Below are 21,829 nucleotides of genomic sequence, written 5' to 3' on the forward strand. Positions count from 1 at the left end.
TGGAGACTTCCTGTATACTATCAGAACAAAGACAAGTATGTCTCAAGGCAGTTTACAGAAAATTACATTTCTAAAAAGCCTCAAATTAAAAACACTAGAAACAAAACCAATACAAACATTTTAAAACTACTTAAATATTAACGAAAAGCCTGGCTGAACTTAAGGTTTTTTTCTAAAAGCTGCCAGGAACGTTGAAGCTCTTGCTCTGACAGGAAGTGCATTCCAGTGTCTTGGGGAAGGCCTGAGCCTCCACTCGATGAGTTGGTGGTAACTATAGGCAGACCTTGCAGATGACCTCTATATGTGGGGCATATGGAAAAGATGATGTTCTCGTAAATACCCCAAACCCAAGCTGTTTAGGGCTTTATATATGATCATCAGCACTTTGCATTTCACCTAGAAATGTATCAGCAGTTGATATGCATCAACTAATAATCACCCTGAATTAGTCAAATAACCTGCATTTATAATAAGTGCCTGACAGCAGTTTCTCCTCTGAGTCAAACAGAACTTTCACCAACAGCAAAGTCCTGCGTGCTTTCTAAGAACGCAAATAAATGTTGGTACTGGTAGTAAGAAAAAGACCAGTGGTGCTTTTCATCATTAGTCATGTCTCTTCCAGAAGAGCTCGTCACTAGAGTTATGATCTGCTGGCATGGCTGATGCAGATGCCCATCCGACCCTGGTCTGGGGTCAAGCTGCTGTTGCTGCTTGCAGCAACTGATCATAGGGAAGTATGTGGCAATGGCTGCTAGGAGCACAGAGGGCGAGAACAGGTGGCAGCTACTGCTTCCTAGTGACAAGGCTGCTGCTTGTACACATACCAGTCCAGCTGCTGCTGGATGTCTCAGCCACAATAGTGGTCATCTCTCTGGGTGGCAATACCAGTAGCTGTAGCTCAGAGGTGGTGGGCAAACCTCACCCTCCAGATAGTGTGTGTGTTGGTTGGTTTGTTGTTCAATTTCAGCCGCCTTTCATAAGGCATCCCAAGGTGGTTTACAAAACTTAATACAGTAAAACACCATTAAAATCACATTTGAAACCTTACAGTTAACCCAGTTAAACAGTAAAAACCCTAACACAAAGACAAAAAACAGCAACCATAAAAAAGACAAACAGAAGCAGGAAAGCTGAGAGACCTGGCACTGGCAGTGCCTAAGAGGTAGAAGCCGGAACAAATAAAGTCTCCAGTTGTCTTTTAAAAGGATCCACAGATATCAAGGAGCAGACATTCACTGGGAGAGCATTCCAGGACCTAAGGGGCAATGACAGAGAAACAGAGTTGTTGCATGACAACTCCCATCACCCCCAGCTACAATAAATTGTCTGGGAGTCGTCGTTTCACAAGATCTGGAGGGCCAAGTTTGCCCATCCCTGTCTAGCTGCTGCTCCTGTCAACCATTGCCCCTTGCTCTCCTGCTTGCCTGTGTGTGATGGCGGCAAGCAGTAGCAGTTGGAGCTGTTGCCACCTCTCCTCAGTTCAGGGGGTGGCAGGGAGAAAAGCAGGAACTGCTTCCATTGCAAATGGCGGTGCAGTGCCAGGGAGGAGGGGGCCAAGTTTCACCCCTGCCTAGAAAGAAAGAGTAAGGGCAAGTGATGGCTGCTGCTGTGGGCAGCTGAAGGTTCAGTGCCGGTCTTCCCTTCATATTGGGACCTCGTGAGCTGCCCTTCAACTTCTAACACTGGCCCAATGGTGCTTTTACCCCTGGACTTACCCCAGGGCTGAAGTTCAGGGCCTCCACTCCATCCACTCCACACCCTTTAGGGGCCTCCAGAAATCTTTGGTCTGTCCTTGGTGGTGTGGTCCAGGTGCGTAACAACGATCGGGCAAGGGGAGACAGTTGTCTGGGGGCCCCACTGCCTGGAGGGGCCCCCCAGAGGCACCTCACGTGACTCCCCATTGCCCCCTGCCCAGCCCCAAGGCCCCTCAGCCACTTGCCCTGTTCGCCGTCTCTCCAGCTTGTTCTCCTGGCCGGCAATGGAGGCAGCAGACAAGCTGCAAAGAATTCCTTTTCTCCCACCTCTCAGCTGATCGGCGGGTGGGCGGGGAGGTCTGGTGTAGGCCTCTGTGAAGCCTGAACTCCAGTAGGGCCCAAGCCAGCCAGGAAGGAGGAGGCAGCCAGAGAGGCCTCCACTGTTCTCTGCAGCAGAAGACCCCCTGCTGCCAGGTAGAGTGTGAACTCCTTTTTGTGGTTACCTTCCCCACCCCCACCCGGATATATAGGGATCTGCTTGCCATAGGGCTTTGATATGGGGGTGGGGGAGGAGGGACCGAGAAGTCTCTGAATATTTATTTTGAAACAGCTTGGAAAATTTGCTGACTTAAAAAAAACTATCTAAAAAGTCCTATAAGTGGCTTGTTTCATGGCAGAAAATTGCAAAAACTTCTGGAAGAAACAGTATTATATTTATTTTATTCATTCATTTATAAATGCACTTATGTTCAAGTTGTTTTGCAACCCAGAAGGTCTGAGTGAGAACTGTGAAGCATGTCTTCTGCTTTTATTTTATTTTATTTTTCTTGTGTGTGAACTGCTCCCCAATAACCTGCAGGGACTTCAGGATAAATCTGGCCAACATGTGAATGCAGCACCTCTATTCCAGAGGAGATGTGTGTTAAAGGGCTTTAAAAGTTTCCTGTGAAAAACCTCCTGGAATCAAACTTGACTGAATTTGTTCAGAATTCTGAGAAAACAAACATAGGCTCACCCTGCATGGTTGAAAGTCTCCTTGGCTAATCTGCAGCGAGGGGCCCATTTTAATCATTCATCTTTCTAGTGTGTTCTAGGCATTAAAAGTAAAACAAATGTATAGTACTCAATGTATATCATTATATATTGTGACGTGTGCGTGTGTGTATTCAGTGAAATGTATTTCCAGGCAGCATACTTATTTTGGAATATCAGACTTAAATCCTTGGGGGCCTGGGGTGTGCGGAGGCCCTGGACTTTGAGTGGGGGGGCCCCATTTTAAAATCTTGTCTCTGGGCCCACTCCAACCTTGCTACGCCCCTGGTGTGGTCCCACCCTGCACCAGGTGGTTGAGTGTGAGTGTGACCTGTGCCGGGTGCTTTATTATTTATTTATTTATTGAATTTATATACCGCCTAGTATAAAAATCTCTAGGCGGTGTACAGAATTAAAACATAAAATATAACACAATTGAAATTCATTAAAAGATTTTTAAAAATCAGATAAAAACACATTAAAATTTAGAAATCAAATCTCAGTTGAAGAAAGCCTGGGAAAACAGGTACGTCTTCAGGGCCCTCCCAAAAGCAAACAGAGGAGGAGATGCTCTTATTTCAGCAGGGAGTGCATTCCAAAGCCCTTTAGAGACAGAGCAGGGAAAGAAATATGTAGGATAAGAATAGGGGGATGATGCTTAACTTGCAGTGGGGGGGGGAGGGAGGGGCTCCAACAAGTGGTGGTGGGGGCTCCATAGGCCTTTATGTCCAGGCTTCAAAATTACCTAGGTGTACCTCTGCACTGGCCCTACATCTGTGTCTGAGCTTCCCTCAGTGCTGTGAATTGCTGGGAAAGTGAAAGCCTGGTGTTGTTATGGACTATGCCCCTTTTTGAGGTGGAATTGGTGGGTGTTTGCTCCCAAAAATATTTTAAAGAGAAAAGCCATTTTGTGCAGCCTTGGTGTGTTTTTGCTGAGAACTGCACTTGTTATCTGTTATGCTGTTATTGCTGACTTCAAGGAGGAAGGGCTGGGTAGGGATAGGAAATAGGCAAAAACAGAGCAACAAAGAAACTGAAAAACAAGGGGGATGATGGAGAAGAGGGTGCAGCACTGTTGGGTGCAGAGAGAAAGAAGGTAGTAGAGATGTGGGGACAGTGGGATCTATGGGGCTGAGAGAGAGGCAAGAGTGGTATAGGGCACAGATGAAAATAGAGGACAACTAAAAATGAGACAGAGAAAGGTTTGAGAAAAAAGAAGAAAGGGTAGTCAAGGTACTCAAGAAAGAAGAAAGGGTACTCAAGGGCAAGCAGAAGGTATAGCAAGCTGCCTGGTAAACCTCTAGATTGATTTAGAACACAAGAGTTTTAGATTCCCAGTTGTTCAACAGAAACAAGGCTATCCTGTTTTCTAAATAGCCTGCTGAAATGAAGGAAGCTTGCTGAAAAATCAGGAGTGGATTTCGGAATGAAAGGACTGTGAACAAGGTGCTGCTAGTAAAACACATCCCAGTGCTAAGCCTGTGCTTAGTGACACCTCATGCCTTAATTCTATGTCTGCCCTGCCCCAACTGATAGACCTTACAGTTCTAGTCAAAACCAAGCAGATCTTGCAAGCCTGCTCTATGGGCTGCTACAGAGAGGGAAAGGGGAAGTTAACAGAGAATAGGCAAATAAGAAAACAACCTGGGTTAAAATGTGACAAATGTTTCCATGGGTAATGTAGTAAATGAAGTCTTCTTATGTGGAGGTGGTTCTGAGAAATGAAGCACCTGAAAGAAGAGCAGTTCTGAAACAGTTCCTCTCCTTCCTTTCCAGCAGCAGCGTCATTAGGGGGTGGGCTTTGGGGGCATGGGCCCCCAATGAATTGCTCAGAGGCCCAAATCTTATCAGCCACTTTCCTTCCTCCATGAGCTTTTCCAGAAAGGAAGGGCAGAAGGGGAGGCATCTGCACAGAGCATGGGAGAGAGCTCTTAGCTTCACCTAGTTCTCTGCTGCTTCTATCTTCATAGGTGCCGTATTATAATATTAGAGAAACATACATAATTAGTTTGGGAACTGGGGGGTATGAGAGAGGTATTGTATTATAATGCAATAATTATAATTGTATAATTATCCAAGTGGGAGCTGTGGACCCTAGCCCCAGATCTTTCAAGTACCTAACAAATTCTCTGTTTTCCAGGACTAGAACATCTTTCTGTTCTCTTTCCACCTGCTAAATAAAGGAAAGCAACCTTCCACAAGAAACAAAGAACAGAGAGACAGCACACATGCCAAGTTCCACCTCCCTGATGCAGGCAGTACTTTCTGGCTTCAATGAAGGCCACCCCAGATGTACATCACCTGCCTTATTGTTTCTAGTAACTATCCTCCAGTGTGCACCTACATGAGGCTTTTTTCAGGTTCCCAGACAGACAAATCTGGCTGGTAAACAGTGTTGTTGTTTTTTAATTGCTTATTGATTTAAGTGAGAAACATGTGCTCAGTTGCCACCCTTCCACTGAAAAAAAGTGGCCAACTTCTAGAGTGATAAAGCACTGCTGCTGCTGCTTTCTGTGAATACTAATATTGCCCTGGTGATTGAGCAGAATGCAGGGGTGGGACAATTTTCACTGAGCTCCCTTTCCCCTGGAAGCAAAAAATGAAAGCAATGGTATTCTCTAATAGTTTTAAGACACACAGATGGCGTATAGATAACCATGATATAGACCAAATCAAACACTTAAAATATCTGTTTTTCAGGCCTCTAGAAAAAAAAAATAGCACAAGCTAATTACATTTCTTCCTTGGGTCAAAGAAGTGCTGCAGCAATTTTAAAATTCCATCGAACTCAAGGTGGGAATTCTCTCCCAGCTGCTTTCAAACGATTTATTGCAAGGTCAGTAGTTCAACTCCTATACGGAGCGCAACTAGGCCCTTGTGCTAAGTTCGGACCCTTGGAAAATGTGCAGTCTGCTTTCTTAAGATCCCTTTTTTAAAATTCCAAGATGTGTTCCAAAGGTGGCCTTGAGATCAGAGGCTGGGCTAATTAGAATTTAAGCCAAAGTTTGGGTAGCTATGCTAGTTGTATGGCTAAGGATAACTGATTCTGATTGGCTTGGCTTCCTTATTACTAACTGATAATTATTGTTCTAACAGAAGTGTATTGAAGGCAAATTGTTTTCATGTGGCCTCTAACCACAATTTTTATTAGTCTTGAAAAGGCCAAGGATATAATCAGACAGTGGGTCTGGGATTTGGAACGTTAGAATGACTTAAGTCTAACTTGAAGAACATACCATCCTCTTAGAGAATTCATGAGATCTTCTCCAGCAGCTTACTTCTCTTCACTTACTATTGCCAAGTTCTGATGGGCATTTACTAATGCCCCCTTTAATGCTCTCCTTTGAAACTATTAGAGGGCAGATACTGCAATATCCCAGTCTCCCAACAGTTAAGCCCTAGTGATTTTGATTATACTGAGTCAATAGTCCATGTTCTCTTATGATGTGTATTTTACCTATATCTTTGGACTAGGTTAAACCAGTCCTTATTTTAAAAATTGCCAGGTCTATGCTTAGCTTCAGCAATTCTGCAGCATCAGATGCTTTTAGACCAATAACTGCACTCAACAACCTTAATTATTTTGAAACAATATATTTTATTTATTCATTCATCACATGCTTATAAACCAATTCACAGACCTCAAGGCAGTTTACAAGGAAAATCAACAATTTTCCAATCACAAAGCAGTTAAAACAATCTATACCAATAATTTAGTTCAAAGTGTTTAGTATTAATATTGTTATACTCTACTTCTGAATAGATATTCAAATATCTATTATTAAATCTTATTAAATCTCTCATTTTCACACAGATTTGAAGAAGGTGTTTATAATAATCAGGAACTTATACATAACTGGCCTTATTTAATGTATATGTTTCTTATGCTAGAAATTCATAACACTAAAATACGGAAAACATTTGGACTTGGTGAGAGGGATATAGAAGTTTATGTTGGTTACGAGGAAATAATGAGTTCTTTGAAGTCCCACGTGGAAATATGGCAGCCCCACTTTGATAGGAAGGCTGGTTACAGCCCTGTGCATTTGAGGTCCAAGGTTGGAGTACGACAAGCAGGTATGCATATGTACATGGATTTCAGTGGGACTTCCCACTTCCATAGCATGAAGGAACACCATTCAAGTTTTGTGGAGTTGAGAAGTATGACTGTGCTAACAATTTATGGAGGCCAACATGGGAAGATGAAATAACTTTGGACCATGCAGTTAAACCAGATATATAGTTCAGAGTATGAGGCAATATAACAAATGAAACAAAGCACTGTGAACAATGTACTTATGTATCAAGATTGTCCTAGTACAGCAAAAGTCTGTGGTCTTGTTTCAATGAACTGCAGAATGAATTTAATACCTGTGAAAGCAGAACAGTCCAAAGGCATGAAAGGACCTCACAAGGAGACCTGTCTGGAAGGTGACTTGAAAGGGAACTCACAAGAGGGTGAGTGGTTTTTTGTTTTTGTTTTTTAAAAATCTATTCCAGTATTTAAGTTGAACATGAGAGCTGACTTGTGGGATACATTGATAGGTATGGGGCTTTGCTCCTTGCACAGTTGAAAATCATGGGTAGGACACCATGCAAAATATCTTTTCATATTGTTCCCAAGTCGGCTCCTGCTTTTCCACTCTCCTTTTCCATCTTCCGAGCTTTAACTTGGAGGCAGTGCTTATTTGTCAATGTACAGGTACTAGGTTTTAGCAAAGCAAACATATCACCATTCTGAAATGTAGGACAATGCCATATTCTTTCTGGATGTTTCATCAGAGACTTACTCAGAGGGGCTTGTTATCACTTGTGGACTGAGTGTATAGTGAGACTGATGATTCGGCCTGGAAAGTGTCAGAAAGGCCACATGTTCTGCAAAGTATTTTAGAAAAGATGCAGTTCTTAAAGAGCAGCTTGATGCATTTCTTGAACTTTTGCCCCATAAAGAAGTAGATGATTGGATTGAGACAGCAATGAAAAAATGCTAGCGTTTGAGTCACCTGAGATGCATAGTCCAGGTTCTTATTAAGTATGCACCCTCTTAAAATGCCTATGCCATGCAAACATTGTAATAAGGATACAATGTTGTAAGGAGTCCAAAACAGGAAAAACACAATCATAACAGCAAATATCATCTTCACCGCTTTCTTCTTCTTTTCATCTCTGCAGTGCAAAAGGGTCTTGACTATCTTTGTGTAGCAAAACAACATCACCATAAAAGGAAGCAAAAGACCTAAAATGTTGATTTCCAGAGAGGTAAAAATTCTCCAATTTCCCTTGTACACTGGCTTACATGTGGTTTGATTATAGTAACGAGAAGCTTTGCTAAATATCAGCTGTGGAAGAGCAGCCGAGATGGCCACTAGCCATACAACAAGACTGGCAAGAATGCCATAGTTGACAGTTCTTGCTCTCAAGGCAAACACAACATGAACAACTGCGAGATACCTATCGATGCTCATGAGCATGACAAAAAATGTCCCACTGTAAAATCCAAGCAGATAGACCCAAGAGATGAACTTGCACAAACCATCTCCAAAGACCCACTCGTCAGCCACATAATAAGACCAGAAAGGAAGAGCAAAAACAAAAAGCAAGTCAGAGATTGCAAGATTTAGTAAGTAGATATCAGTCATGCTTCTCAGTCTCTTGTATTTAAGCAGCACGAGGACCACAAGGGCATTCCCTATCAAGCCGAACAGGAACACCAGTGAATAAAATGTGGGAAGGAACCACAACTCAAAATTCCTCACTCCTTCTTTGCTGCATAGCTCAGACTCTTCATCACTGATATCACCATAGTCAGAATATAACGTGAATTCCTCCGTGGTGGTTTTGGTGACTGCTTTCTGTGTAGCAGAACTCATTTTCTGTTTTGAAACCTAAGCACAAGGATAAAGGGTGTCAAAATGGGAAATCAATATATTTTTACCCAAAGTAGCTTTAGCAAAAATATGAAAGAGAAATCAAAGACCACAAAACAAGACCACAGAGGTTTTTTAAAAAAAAATGCAGCCTGTAGATCACAACAGCAAATTCCAAAGGCCTTCAGGATTTCAATAATAGAATCTCAGCTCTCACATTTGAAGTCAATAAAATAAGAATAAGACATAAGTATATATGAGATCATCTGGAGAGGTTCATCTCCAGTTGCCACCAGCTCATCGTTCTTGCCATGAGGACAGGCCTTCTCTGTTGCTGGCTGCCCCAAGATGATGGAATGTGCTCCCTACTGAAATACGAGCCTCCCCATCTCTGACAACTTTTAAAAGCACTTGAAGACTTACCTCTTCACCCAAGCTTTTTAATCTGACTCCGGTTTTAAATTATCTTAAGGTTTTTATTTCCTGTGTTTTAACTGGTTTTATGTTGCTGTAATCCTCTCAGAGATGAAAGTTTGGGGCGGTGTACAAATTTGATAGATAGATAGATAAACATATTAAAATGTCATATCTTGAGCCAGACCAAGGGTCCATCAAGCTCAGTATTGTCTACACTGACTGGTACCGTGGCAAGCATCTGAAAGGCATGGCCAGCCTGCTAATGAGGTTGCACCGGGTGGTGGTGGTGAGATTTATTATTATTTATTTATTATTTACATTTTATATCCCACTCTTCCTCCAAGGACCCCAGAGCGGTGTACTACATACTTGAGTTTCTCCTCACAACAACCCTGTGAAGTAGGTTAGGCTGAGAGAGAAGTGACTGGCCCAGAGTCACCAGCAAGTATCATGAGGCTGAATGGGGATTTGAACTCAGGTCTCTCCGGTCCTAGTCCAGCTCTCTAACCACTACACCACGCTTGATGCCTCCAACCGGCTGCCTCTCCAGCCACCCTACTAGTAAATGGGTGGGCAGCTGCCCCATGTATGGACTGCAGCAGTAGTGCCCCTGTTGCTGCTGCCACCACACCACTCTTCCTCCTCCCACAGTCACCCGTCACCTTGCCCACTCCCTGTAGGGCAGGGGGAAGGCATGGAACCGAGGGAAGCGTGGGGCCTGCCACACATTTCTGTGTCTGCCTCCACTTTTCTATAGGCAGGTCGAGTGGCAGCAGTTAGAGGTTAAGATGATATGTGGGGGAGAAATTGGCATGAGTGGGGTTTGTGGCAGGGATGGGTACAAAACTGACCAGAAGTGGTGGTGGTGGTGGTGGTAGTGCAGAATCTGAGGGAACAAGAGCTGTGGGTCAGCAGTTATGAGTGGGTGAATTGGTGGGAATAGAGGAGCAGTTGGTGCACAGCAGTTGCACGTGCAGAAGGTGGGATCTCACCACACCACCTTAGGGGCCAGGGAGGCTTGGGCCAGGCATACTGAATGATGCACTAAATGGCCTCCTGGCTCCAGACAGTCTTGGACGAAACTGATTATCTAGATCCATTTCAAACTGATTTTCAGGTGGGCTATGGGGTGGAGACTGCTTTGGTCGGCCTGATGGACGCTCTCCAATGGAGAAGGAACAGGTACACTGTCTGGGAGTGCTTTTAGACCCAGGCACCTCTCTGGTGTCTTAAGTTGAGGCAGTGACCAGAGGTGCTTTCTTTCTTCAGCCGATATACCAGCTGCATCCATTTCTTGAAATGAACAACCTCAAAACAGTAGTATATACTGGTAACCTCCAGACATGACTACTGCAATATGCTCTATGTGGGGCTGCCTTTGTACATAGTCTGAAAACCTCAATTGGTACAGAATGCAGCAGCCAGGTTGGTCTCTGGGTCATCTCAAAGAGACCCTATCAATCCTATATTAAAAGAACTTCACTGGCTACGAATATGTTTCTGGGCAAAATACAAAGTGAATAAATGCTTATGCCCAGGGTATTTAAGAGAACATCTTCTGCACTGAGACCCATCACCCATTGAGATCATCCCGAGAAGTCTGTCTGCAGTGCCACCAGTTTGTCTGGTGGCTACTCAGGGACAGGCTTTCTCTGTTGCCATCCCAATACTTTGGAATGTGTTCCCTGCTGAAATAAGAGCCTCTCCATCTCTGACAGTTTATTAAAAAGACTCTCAAAATGCATTTATTCACCCAAGCTTTTTAACTAGAATTTTAAAGTTGAGGTGTTAATTTGTTTTATGTTGTAAACTGCCCAGAGCTGTAAGTTTGGGGGCGCAGTGTGCAACTATAAAAAATACATTGATGCAGCCATTTACAGTCCTTAAAAATATAAAACTTTTCTTAACTAGGAGTTTCCTCCATGAATTCACCCTTGCTGCGTACACAGCTAAGAATCAAGCACGTTTCCATTTTGCCTGATAAAGACGTCTATGTAACTCAAAAGCCTGTGTATTCTTACACCAAAGAATTTTTAAAATGCTGAAGCTGCCTTGGAATTCTTGTTTTTAAAATTGGAAAGTAGTTTACAAATAATTTCTAAAAACCAAGATATTAATACAATAGGCGAAATATTAAAATGCCCTTGCCTTCTCTTTCCTGCACTCAGCTGCCTTCTTGGAACATCCAGAGGCTGTTCATGTTCACATGAGCATCCTTACCCAGGCTTGGGCAGCCGTACCTGAGTAGGGCTGCTCATGTGAAGCATAAGCACACCCTTTTATCCAGGTGCAGGGTTGTGTGAATGCTCGGGCTGCACCTAGAGCACCTGACTCACGGTGGGATTCCTCCATGCACCCTGCTCATTGCACAGTGCATTGTGGGATATCTGGAGGCTGGAACACATTTTCCCAGCCTCCAGAACACTGTGTGGCTTGCAAAAGCCATGTGTGGCCACATGAGCCACATGGCCAAATAAGTCACATGGCCCAGAACCACACTGAATCATCTGGGCAGAAAGTACATGCTACCTGCTTTCTCTCCTCCACCCCTGACCCTGCGCTCTCAAAGGTTGCATGAACGACCTCAAGTTCTCCTCAGCCACGCCAGCTGCCTGCTGGGATTAGAATTGCCAAACTGACCAGAAAAAAAATCGTCTGTCTCACCTTTGGGCCTTTAAACAGCAAGGTGATCTGCAAACATCATCAGCTGGTAATTATTACCTACAAGGGGTGCAGCTATAATTGAGTGGATGCGTTCAAAGATCCCCCTCAGCTTCTTAGGGCCCCCCAGCTCCACCCCTCCCTATTTTCTTCATTATCTCCCTCACTGGGGTTAATGAAGTACACGGGCCCTCTCTTCCCTAGCTATGCTCCTGTTACCTACTATAAATTCTGTTAGGCGCATTGGAGGTGGAGGGGAGAAAGTTTTTTTAAAAACTTGCACTAGTAGATCCTCACAAGGATCTTTCACTCTCCTCCACGTGGTGTCTTGGCCACCAGATCCAGTAGCAACCTACCCCAATTAGTTTAGGGGGTCGGCCACCACTACCTCTGTTCTCCGTGCTCTGTTCTCCGGTGGCTCCTACTGGATTCCTTGCTTGCCTGCAGTTAAGTTGTTTCCATAATATCTGGCATGGGGTGTGACCCTCTGGCACTCAGGCTTCACATTCCATTTGTCTCCTGCAGTCCCACAGCAAGTGAATACACGAGGTTTGCCCTCTCTGCAGCACTTTATTAAGAGAGCTTTAAAGACAGCTCTGGGCTGGGGGGTGCATTTTGATGGTCGTTTCTATCACTTTAAATTATCTTAACTGTTCTAATTGGTTGTTATTTGGTCTCTTAATGGTTTGTTTTATTTTGTAAGGTGCTTTATTATTAAAATCTCTGGTCTAAAACGTGCAATAAATAAATAATCATGCACATTTGACACAAATGGTCTGGTGGTATTCCCACCTACAGCTACTTGGTCTCGGAGCTATAGAAGAATATTCTCATTAACAGAATTGTCAGTTTTTCTTCTTGCAGAGTTCCTGCAGTTTTAAAAGCTGCATGAAATGCAAGAAGAAAAAGAAGCAGAAGCAGAAGAAGAGCTAAATCTCCATGAAGCACCAGTTAAATTTCAGCCTGCTGTGCATCTGTTAAAAGCCCAGGAGACCTGTAAGGAAGGATTTTTAAAAATGCATGCAATCCTATTTATTGGAACATGCTCCTGTAACTGCAGAAGGCTGCTGTATCTTTCATTGATACACATCAAGCAGAAATTCAACTGATGCAGCAGTGGGAGAGGCGGGATTGATGTATTCCTCCACATGCCACTTCCTGATGAAAATTCCACAACAAACCATTATTTGCCCCAGCAGATAAAACTTACACAGCGATTGCAAAGCCAAGCCAAGCAGCAGTCACAGATCTCTGTTATCTAGTCTAATCCAGCCTTCAGTGACGTTGGTCTAGTCAGACAGAAGATACCACACTGGTGGTGTGAGTGTGTGTGTGTGTGTGTGTGTGTTTATATATAGTATTTAGGAGGGAGTGGCCATAAAGGAAGCTCAGCTTCATATATTTATTTCTGCAGTCCTGTGAAGAAGCTTCTGTGCTTTGTAAAAAAAAATTGTACAACTAATTTTGCAGCTTTGTATGTATATATCATGCATATAATATATACATTATAATTATCTGTATACAGTCATGCATACATTGTTGCACATAATTCATATTTTCAATCTTCAAATATAGCAACAAAGAATATTCATTCATTACATTATGTTTTGCAGTATACAGTATTAATGGTCAACATACATACACAAAACGCTGTCATAGGTTAGGTGTCCTAGGTACATAGGACACAGCCTTCTACTAAGTTGCTGCTTAGTATTATCTACTCTGACAGGTGGCAGCAGCTGCCACTGCCAGCTCCTTTCAGATAGGAGTCTTTCCCAGCCCTAACCTGGAGGTACCAGAAATTAAACCTGGAACTTTTTGCATGCAAAGCAGATGCTCCGCCAATGAACGATGGCCCCATCCCCCTCCAATATACCTTTCTGCCGCTTCAAGATGAGGGAAAGTGTCTTGCCTAAGAGTGCTGGATCTTCTGCTTCTGAGGAAGTGGTGTTTTGAATTTGAACTGCATGTAGGTGATATATACTACAGGTTTCCTTTTGATGTTGTGACGTGAGTAATTGCTTCCTTTTCTTAAGGAAATTAAAATGAGTCGCAAAGTAATTATCAAAAGCTCTGAGCTTTGGTTTGCTTGCTCATAAAAGACTTTCAGTGCTGCTGAGACATTGCTTTTCTGCTATTACTTGGAAGAGTAAATGCAGTGCTATATTTCCCAGTGCTATTAATATTAATGCAGTGCTATTTCCCATAAAATCCAGCAGTGCCAAGATCCGTCTATAACATAAGCCCCATTCAGGCAAAGTCCTCTGTACCTTTAATAGTAGTTTCCTCCCTGAAGCTCCATCCCTGCAATTGTTTTCAGTTCAGCCCAGCAGCAGCACTACTGACTAATTAGATACCTTATTAATTGTCCTGTTATTAGCAGGTTCCCCTTACGGGATCACATCTTTTCTTTATTGTGAAATAGGGCTGATTCCTTTAAAAAAAAAAAAAAAAGCAGGGGGGATGCTAAGAAACCAGTAATTAAAATCCCCACCTGAAGGGAAGACAAACTGACGAATTACATGGCAACAGTTGGGGCAATTCATCAGTTATTTACTGATAATGCCAACTACAGTGCAGTAACAGCCGGTGTGGGCACCGCCGGGGTGGGGTGGCGAGAGAGGCCCCTTTAAGGGTAAATTAATAGGGGCTTACCTCCACTCGTGTTGGAGATGAACTTCCAGTGCATCAACCTTTTGCACCAACTGTCCTAATGACCACTAGGGGCATTGGGAGTAGAGACAGTGAGTCAGGGTCTCCCTATCTGTCCCTACTCTATGACCCCTGAACTGACTCTGCAGCACTTCCTGTGCTGAGTTACAATCCTTCCTTTCCTCCCAGAGAGCAGATGGAAACATCTCTCTCTCTCTCCTTACCTATCCACTATGTAGTCCTTTAGATTAGAGATAGGTCTTTCCTATCTAAGTGTATTTAACCAATAAATATTTAGTGTTTAGTCATACAAGGATCTCCATGTGTTTTCTCTAAATAGCTGCAATATCCAAACCATCCTCTGCTACCTACTCTGTAACTGGAGTGTGTGCTCATTCCTTAGTGCTCTGCTGTTTACCTATTGTGGGTGAAAATCAACAACCTCTAACATCTTGCTGCGCCTGAATGTTGCTCGGTGCAGCAGCGCACCCCCCAGCACCCCCTGCAGTGAGGATTGTCCCCGTCACTCACCTGGTCTCTGCTGAGTCGCTCCCGGCCTCCACTCACCGGCAGCCAGGTGAGTGGAGGAGGCGATCCCCACTGCAGGCAGTGCTGGGAGGTGTGCTGCTGTCCAAGCAGCATTCAGAGAGAGCGGAGGCGAGAGCGGAAATAAGCACCTATTAATTGACCCTTAAAGGTGCCTCTCGCCACCCCACCCCCACTCAAGCTGCGAATGCTACTTTGAACAGGAAGCAATTAGAGCAGGCCTGACAACCTGGGCTTTCCAGAAAAGTTTTGGCCTTCCAGCTGTTTTTGGATTACAACTCCCATAATCCTTGCCAGAGTGGCCACAGTAGTCAGATGATGGGAGTTGTAGTCTAACATCAGCAGCCCTGAATTAGAGGCAGAGGAAGAAGCTTCTAAATAGAAGTGCAGTAGCTCTAGCAAGCTGCAAAGGTACTTTTTAGTCAACACGGGACAGGCTGGCTCTACTGTTGTGTTTTATGTGAAAAACAGTTACCACGAATCAAATCTTTAGAAGACAAGAGAACAACATAGAAGACATAGGAAGGTAATGGTTGGCACCTACTGTATGTTGTCTGGATTATCTTTAAAAGTCAGTAAACTAAGGATGCCAACTGCACACTAAAGAGCTAGCATGGAAGCAAGTTTAGGATGTGTCTATGCTGTAAGTATTAAAAAAAACTTGGGGAATGTTGACATTTACTGCGTATTCTTAAAACTTTAGGGAAACAGTGGGAACTGAAGTCATTTTTTAAAAAGTACTTGCTTTTGAGACTTACTCCCTTTACTGGTTAATAATGGAAACATAATTTCTAAAATGAGTTTCAGAGTAAATGTTATTAGCCTCTGAGCTTTGAAGTTGTGTCCACCACATAAAGGACCTCTGGTGCTGCTGAGATATTGGCCAAATTCAGACATACAAAATAACCACAATTCATCGTGTCTGGGGTTACAATTCCTAACTCCAATCCACGTCACAGATGTTCAACAAACCGTGGCCAGCCGAACTGGAGTTTCAGGAGAGGGGAGCCCCAACCTGCCGCTCGGCCTCCCAGCCTGATCCCAGCCAGCTCCGTGGGCAGACAGTAGGCAAAACATCACCCTGTCAGCAGCTCAGCTGTAATGGTCTGTGATCTCTGGGGTGGGGAGGTGGGGTGGGGTGCCAAGCGTGATCATGCATTTCAGAGCGCTCCGCCTGCCCTTTAATTGCCCTGCAATGCCAGCACTGCTTCTACCAGCCATGACACCATCGCTTCCCCCCCAGTGGTCCCACACCCTCAAAGGACCACCCAAACTTGAATTCCAGTGGGGGGGGGGTCACTGGGAGGGGAGGGGAGGGGAGGGGGGAACCCACACTCAGTACAGGTGAATCTCGGAAAATTAGAATATCGTGCAAAAGTCCATTAATTTCAGTAATGCAAATTAAAAGGTGAAACTGATATATGAGACAGACGCATTACATGCAAAGCGAGATAAGTCAAGCCTTAATTTGTTATAATTGTGATGATCATGGCGTACAGCTCATGAAAACCCCAAATCCACAATCCCAGAAAATTAGAATATTACATGGAACCAAGAAGACAAGGATTGTAGAATAGAACAATATTGGACCTCCGAAAAGTATACTGTGTACTGTGCTTGACTGGCCAGCAAACTCGCCTGACCTGACCCCATAGAGAATCTATGGGGCATTGCCAAGAGAAGGATGAGAGACATGAGACCAAACAATGCAGAAGAGCTGAAGGCCGCTAATGAAGCATCCTGGTCTTCCATAATACCTCATCAGTGCCACAGGCTGATAGCATCCATGCCACGCCACATTGAGGCAGTAATTGCTGCAAAAGTGGCCCAAACCAAGTACTGAATACATATGCATGCTTATACTTTTCAGAGGTCCGATATTGTTCTATTCTACAATCCTTGTCTTCTTGGTTCCATGTAATATTCTAATTTTCTGGGATTGTGGATTTGGGGTTTTCATGAGCTGTACGCCATGATCATCACAATTATAACAAATTAAGGCTTGACTTATCTCGCTTTGCATGTAATGCGTCTGTCTCATATATCAGTTTCACCTTTTAATTTGCATTACTGAAATGAATGGACTTTTGCATGATATTCTAATTTTCCGAGTTTCACCTGTACAATGGGATATGCAGATTGGGGATGGCAAAGGAGCTGGGGGTCTGTCCCACCATGACCAGGGAAGATGTTGCAAGGGGAGACCCCAGCAGAGCAGTCCAGCCAGACCCATCATAAACCCACTGCAAGCAGCTTGCTGCCCAGTGGGCTCACACTCTCATGAGAGGGAGAGTCTATTTGGAATATGTCTGTGTCTGAAATGGCACTATCCCCACCCGCAGACTGTGAGCTGAGCCACCCACTTAACCACCAAGGGCCCCCCACTCTAGTGGGGACCCAACTCTCTTTGTTAAAAAATGGGGACACTACTTCCTTCTCTCCAAATCCCTCTGAAAGCTTGCATGCGCCTGAGAGGACAGCCTGACATCAAAGCTGCCATAGCCTGACTGGGTGGGTGCATAGCCATGGAATGGCCCAACAGGACAGTACATTTACTCAAGTTTTAAAATCCCAGGTCTGCTCCATCTGTGTGCCATATGCAGATAAGTGGGCATGGGGAATCGTGGGAGAGGGCACTTTGACCCTGGGGCAGCGGGGTCAAATGCAGGGGTTGTGGGTGACGGCATACCAATGCATAGGTGCAAATGGCCAGGCAGGGGGCTTGCTCATGAGTAACCAGGGGTTGTAAACCACCACCCCCACACCCAGGAAAGTGGCTGGGCCCCACTTCCCCTTCCTTTCTTTGTTAGAAAATAGCACAGATGTTTGTGCGGTGGTGAGGGAAGGTTAAACACTGGCAAAGAAAAGACCTTTCCACCCATTCAAAACTCCCGGGTCCCGGTCCGTCCTTGTGCTGTATGTGCAGATCTGCCACTGCAGGGATTGATGGGAGAGGGGAGCCCCCGTTCTCCGGCTGTTCCCAGACAGTGGGATGGCTGTTCCAGGGCAATGGCAAGGGTACACATGGGCTGGCAGGGGGCACAGTTTTGCAGCAGCTTGTCTGCAGTCCCCAGGACAAGGAAATGGGACTCCGAGATAGCACTCCCCATGGCTGCCATCCAGAAAACATCCTTGCACTATTCAGAGCACCCATGGCCTGATGCTCTTGTGTGGGAGGTGTTTGCACGGGAAGGGGATGTTTTGCCATCTGGAATCATCACTGCAGATTTTTTCCGGGCAATTCTCCCCTCTCTTCTATGATGGTCCTTCTCATGAGCTGTCTGGGTGTGTCCCCGTGGCCTTTCACTCTCATGCCTGGCCATTGAACCCTGGGTTGTGTGACTGGATCCTTGGAAAAAGGATCTCAGTTGACCCAAGACTAAACCTGGTGGCCAGCTTTGATTATGAGCAAGCCTTTGGGGGCATGGACCCCACAAAGTGGAAGGGGTTGGGCCTCCCTTCCCCAACCTTTCTGTGAAATATATAGAACTTGGCTGCTCCAGCTTCCCTGCTTTGGTCTGCCTTGCCTTTTGTAACCCTCCCCAGCCATTTGTCCCCCTCCCAGTTCCATGATGGGGTGCCATGCTTGAGTTGCCACTTGGAGTGATTGTGCTTATGAACTTACATGACTGTTGCTCCCTTCTCGTGGATCAAAGCACTGAGTGTCTGTCCTATTGTCCTTTGCCCCTCACCCTACCGCTTTCTGGGTGGGGAGAGCAAGGGACGGAGTGGGAAACGGGGGTGCCCCTGAGCGGCTGTGCGGCTTGACAGGATGGCTAGTCTGGGATGGGGGAGGGGGGAGGCAGCATCCCTGTAGCCTGGCAGCTCCATAGCTCCCTGGCTGACAGGAGGGGTTTGGGCGGTTTTCTGAGAAGCTGCCAGCAAGAAGTGCTGAAAGCAAGGAGCAGCCACGTCATAGGATTGGGGTTTGGAAAACGGCACAAAACCGTGGTTTATAGGGTCCAGATGGGGTGATATCCTGGTTAGCCTTTTCCTGTGGGTGTATGGTCCTGCCCTGGGTGGACCTCCCTGCCCAAGGAAGGTTCCTTGGAGTCCAGCTATTGGCTGCTGGTCTCAATCAGGCCTGCCTTCTGGAGATCCGTCTGTCATCTGGGGTTGGTCTAGAATTCTCTGTCTCTGATGTTGTACTCTGCACATGACCCTTGGTATACTGCATGCAATCCTTTCTCATTTCTTTACCCATCAACTTAGTTGCCTTCTAATAGCCCTAATTCTAACTATTCCACACTCTCCCATCATACAGATGTTTCCTTTTGTGTTACCCTGTGTAACTAACCACAACTGGCAGAACTGTTTTGTGAATCTTAGCATTAGGCACACTACACAAGACAGGAGCCATTTTATGATTTTTCACAACTCAGGAGCTTGACATTAGCTCCTCCATTTTGTCTCAAACCAAAGTTAAAGGAACAAATTTTTTTACCCAAAGGACACACATTAACAGAAAACCCACTGGAATATATTAGTGCATCTATGTGTGTGGGAAAGAGAGCTTCCCATTGGTGCAGGCAGAAAGGCAGGAACAGACTGAGGCAGCAGTGCACAGAGCTGCTCCTACCCACCGAACAGATGAAGGATCCACACACCTTCTTGATCATTCACCACAAACCCACAGGTCTGAGCCAGAGTGCATTTGGGGGAAAATAAGACTATGCAACCCCCAAAGAATCCACACACTTTCTTGATTATTCACAAAAAATCAATATGTTATTTTACACAAGTATCCCTCTCTTGCTTTACAGTGCAAACACAAAGCTGGATCACAGACCAGCTTGGACATACACTGAATTTGTAAGAGGGCGGGGATAAAACCACAAAACATGCCCCTTGCTTCATGGTTCTCACACAGACCTTCTGGGCCACAAACCAACTTGAGCATGGTGCATTTATATATTTACAAATTGTTTATCCGGATGTTAACAGTTAGTTCCACTTTCACTAGGTGTGAAGTATTCTATGGATAGAGATAACTCTTTCTGGCAGCTTTACAGCCGTAGAGGAAGAATTCATTAAAATCACAGGATTGACTAATTTCCTTGAGATAAAAATACGCAGAGTCCTGCCATTCTGGGCCACATGTATGCCCAATTTCAGAACTGTAAGCCCAGCCATAAAGGGTTGGACAAAAGGGGGACGGGCATTGGTCTTTTATATGAAGGTAAACAGTAGATTCCTCCACATGGGGGTGGAATGATGGTCCAAGGGGAGGGCTTCAGTTCCAGAAGATTTTGTAATCTTCTGCCTTGCAACAAGTGACTTGTAGGACTTTTTTGAAGTTATTTTAAAAAAAAAAATCATTAAAAAATAAACAAAATTGACTGGTCTGCTTCAAATTAAATACACAGAGTCCTCTCACCCTGCCCTACATCTGTGCCCAATATTGAAGCTCTATACCAAGCCATTCTATAAATATACAAAGAGGGGGGAATAACCCACACAAGCCCCATACCTTCCATGACTAGTTCTGAGAATGAGGCTGGTAGGGATGTGCATGAGCCTGTTCAGAAACCCTTTTACGGGCCTCCGAACAGGTTCAAACACTGGGGGTGGTGGTGGTGGTTTGAAGTTCGACACCGGGGGTTGAAGTTTGAAGCATTGTGTGCTGCTTTAAGTGGGGGAGAGGGTGCACTTACCCCTCCCGCTGCTTGTCAGCAACCTAGCCACCCAGCAGGGGAGTCTAGGGTGTAGCACACAAGAGACCAGTCTGGGTCGCAGGCTAATGCACAGCTCGCAATCTCTCTGGCTCAGGCTGGAGGCTGTTGACGCTCCACGAATGATGTGTGTTGTCTTCCAGCGTCTGACTGCAAGTTGCAGACGTGATTTATAGTCTGAGCTAATAACTCTCAGCTGGCAGGGGTTCAAGGTTTATCAGCCTTCTACAAGAGGTGTTTATTTTTCCTGATGGATTCCAGCTGCTGGTATCACCTCATGACTCTTCTCTGCTGCGGAGTCAACAGGGGTTGCCTGCTTAACTCACCATCTGGTTCGTCAGTCCCTGTCTCTGATGCCTTAGACTGCTGTGTTTGCTCTTGAACATCAGCCGGACCTGCCTCAGCCATCTCTTGGGAACCAACAGCCGGGCTCTGCCCCTCAGGCACCCCTGTATTGGCTGGAGGGCTGTCAGCATCCCCTTCTTCCTCACTATCTGAGACTCGGGACATGACACCGCTTTTCTCCCACCGGTGCTCTTTGGCAGTAAAAACTTCCGGGGCAGCTGCGCGTACCTCCCTGCTGCCCATTCTTCCTCCTCAGCCAGAAGTACTGGGTGTGCATGCGCAGGCACACGATGGGCGCATGCGATGGGCGCACACCCGGTACTTCCGGACACTTCTGGCCGAGGAGGGAGAAGGGGCAACAGGGAGGTATGCTGCCGCCCTGAAGGTTTTTACCAGCAACTAGCGTTGGTGGGGGGAAAGCGGCGGGAAGGGTAAGTGCACCCTCCCCCACCCTTAAAGTGGCACCTCCACTGGACTTGAACCGCCCCGCTGTGGTTCCGTACACATCCCTAGAGGCTGGTACAGGTTCAGCAGACCAAGGAGGTGGTGGCAGGACAGAGGGCATGTGCAGCGCTCTTGTTTGGGCAGCCAGTGCTGGCCACTTTGTGTCTTCTTCTACTGCTGCTGGCAACCTGCCACCCCATTCAGGAGAACATCATAGAGGCAGGCAGCGAGTTCTCCACAAGCCCCGCCCACCCAAACAGCTAATTGCTAGGTGGGGAGCAGCAGCAGTCTGCACCAGTATGTGGGGAGAATTTCCCAATGGCCAGAACCAGTCTGCTGGCACAGAAGAGGCACTGTGGAGCCTGGATTTGGTTAGTCTCTACTTCTCCTGTGTACACCGGTGGGTGGTGTACCAGGTCACACTTTGCTGGGATTCTCCAGGGATGCAGACCATACTGAGGTAGGCAAATTTTGATTTAACAAGGAATTGCATCTCTAT

At 45.4% G+C, this 21,829-nt stretch overlaps 1 protein-coding gene and 2 long non-coding RNA genes across 9 annotated transcripts; 1 reads left to right on the plus strand and 2 right to left on the minus strand.

The window, feature by feature from the left end:
- Window positions 1-36: 36 nt before the first annotated feature.
- LOC128331845 (uncharacterized) lies at window positions 37-2,587 on the minus strand. Its single transcript, XR_008310458.1, has 2 exons — window positions 1,716-2,587; window positions 37-1,255 (listed from the first exon to the last, which is right to left on the minus strand). It is a non-coding gene; the product is annotated as an uncharacterized LOC128331845 (long non-coding RNA).
- LOC128331844 (uncharacterized) lies at window positions 1,824-9,193 on the plus strand. Its single transcript, XR_008310457.1, has 3 exons — window positions 1,824-2,168; window positions 4,867-7,184; window positions 7,899-9,193. It is a non-coding gene; the product is annotated as an uncharacterized LOC128331844 (long non-coding RNA).
- On the minus strand, window positions 6,305-20,662 carry LOC128331843 (C-C chemokine receptor type 4-like). 7 transcript variants are annotated; one of them, XM_053265772.1, is made up of 2 exons: window positions 20,524-20,662; window positions 6,305-8,611 (listed from the first exon to the last, which is right to left on the minus strand). In XM_053265772.1, exon 2 carries the CDS (start codon window positions 8,594-8,596, stop codon window positions 7,517-7,519), a length of 1,080 nt encoding a protein of 359 aa, XP_053121747.1. In that variant the 5' UTR covers window positions 8,597-8,611; window positions 20,524-20,662; the 3' UTR covers window positions 6,305-7,516. The 7 variants fall into 7 exon arrangements, with proteins under 7 accessions (XP_053121747.1, XP_053121743.1, XP_053121749.1 ...); XM_053265768.1 differs by lacking the exon at window positions 20,524-20,662 and adding an exon at window positions 14,855-14,999; XM_053265774.1 differs by lacking the exon at window positions 20,524-20,662 and adding an exon at window positions 13,942-14,053.
- Between the last annotated feature and the right edge of the window lie 1,167 nt (window positions 20,663-21,829).

This window comes from Hemicordylus capensis, chromosome 6, assembly GCF_027244095.1.
Source record: "Hemicordylus capensis ecotype Gifberg chromosome 6, rHemCap1.1.pri, whole genome shotgun sequence".
Classification (NCBI taxonomy): domain Eukaryota; kingdom Metazoa; phylum Chordata; class Lepidosauria; order Squamata; family Cordylidae; genus Hemicordylus; species Hemicordylus capensis.

What these genes read in the sequence shown, in the direction of transcription:
- LOC128331843 (XM_053265768.1), bottom strand. Translation starts at nt 14,965, where the DNA reads ATGCTGCTTGGACAGCAGCACACCTCCCAGCACTGCCTGCAGTGGGGA. An exon ending in AGCGACTCAGCAGAGACCAG is followed by an intron (nt 8,612 to 14,854) that starts GTGAGTGACGGG and finishes CCTTGTGCTTAG; the next exon opens with GTTTCAAAACAGAAAATGAG.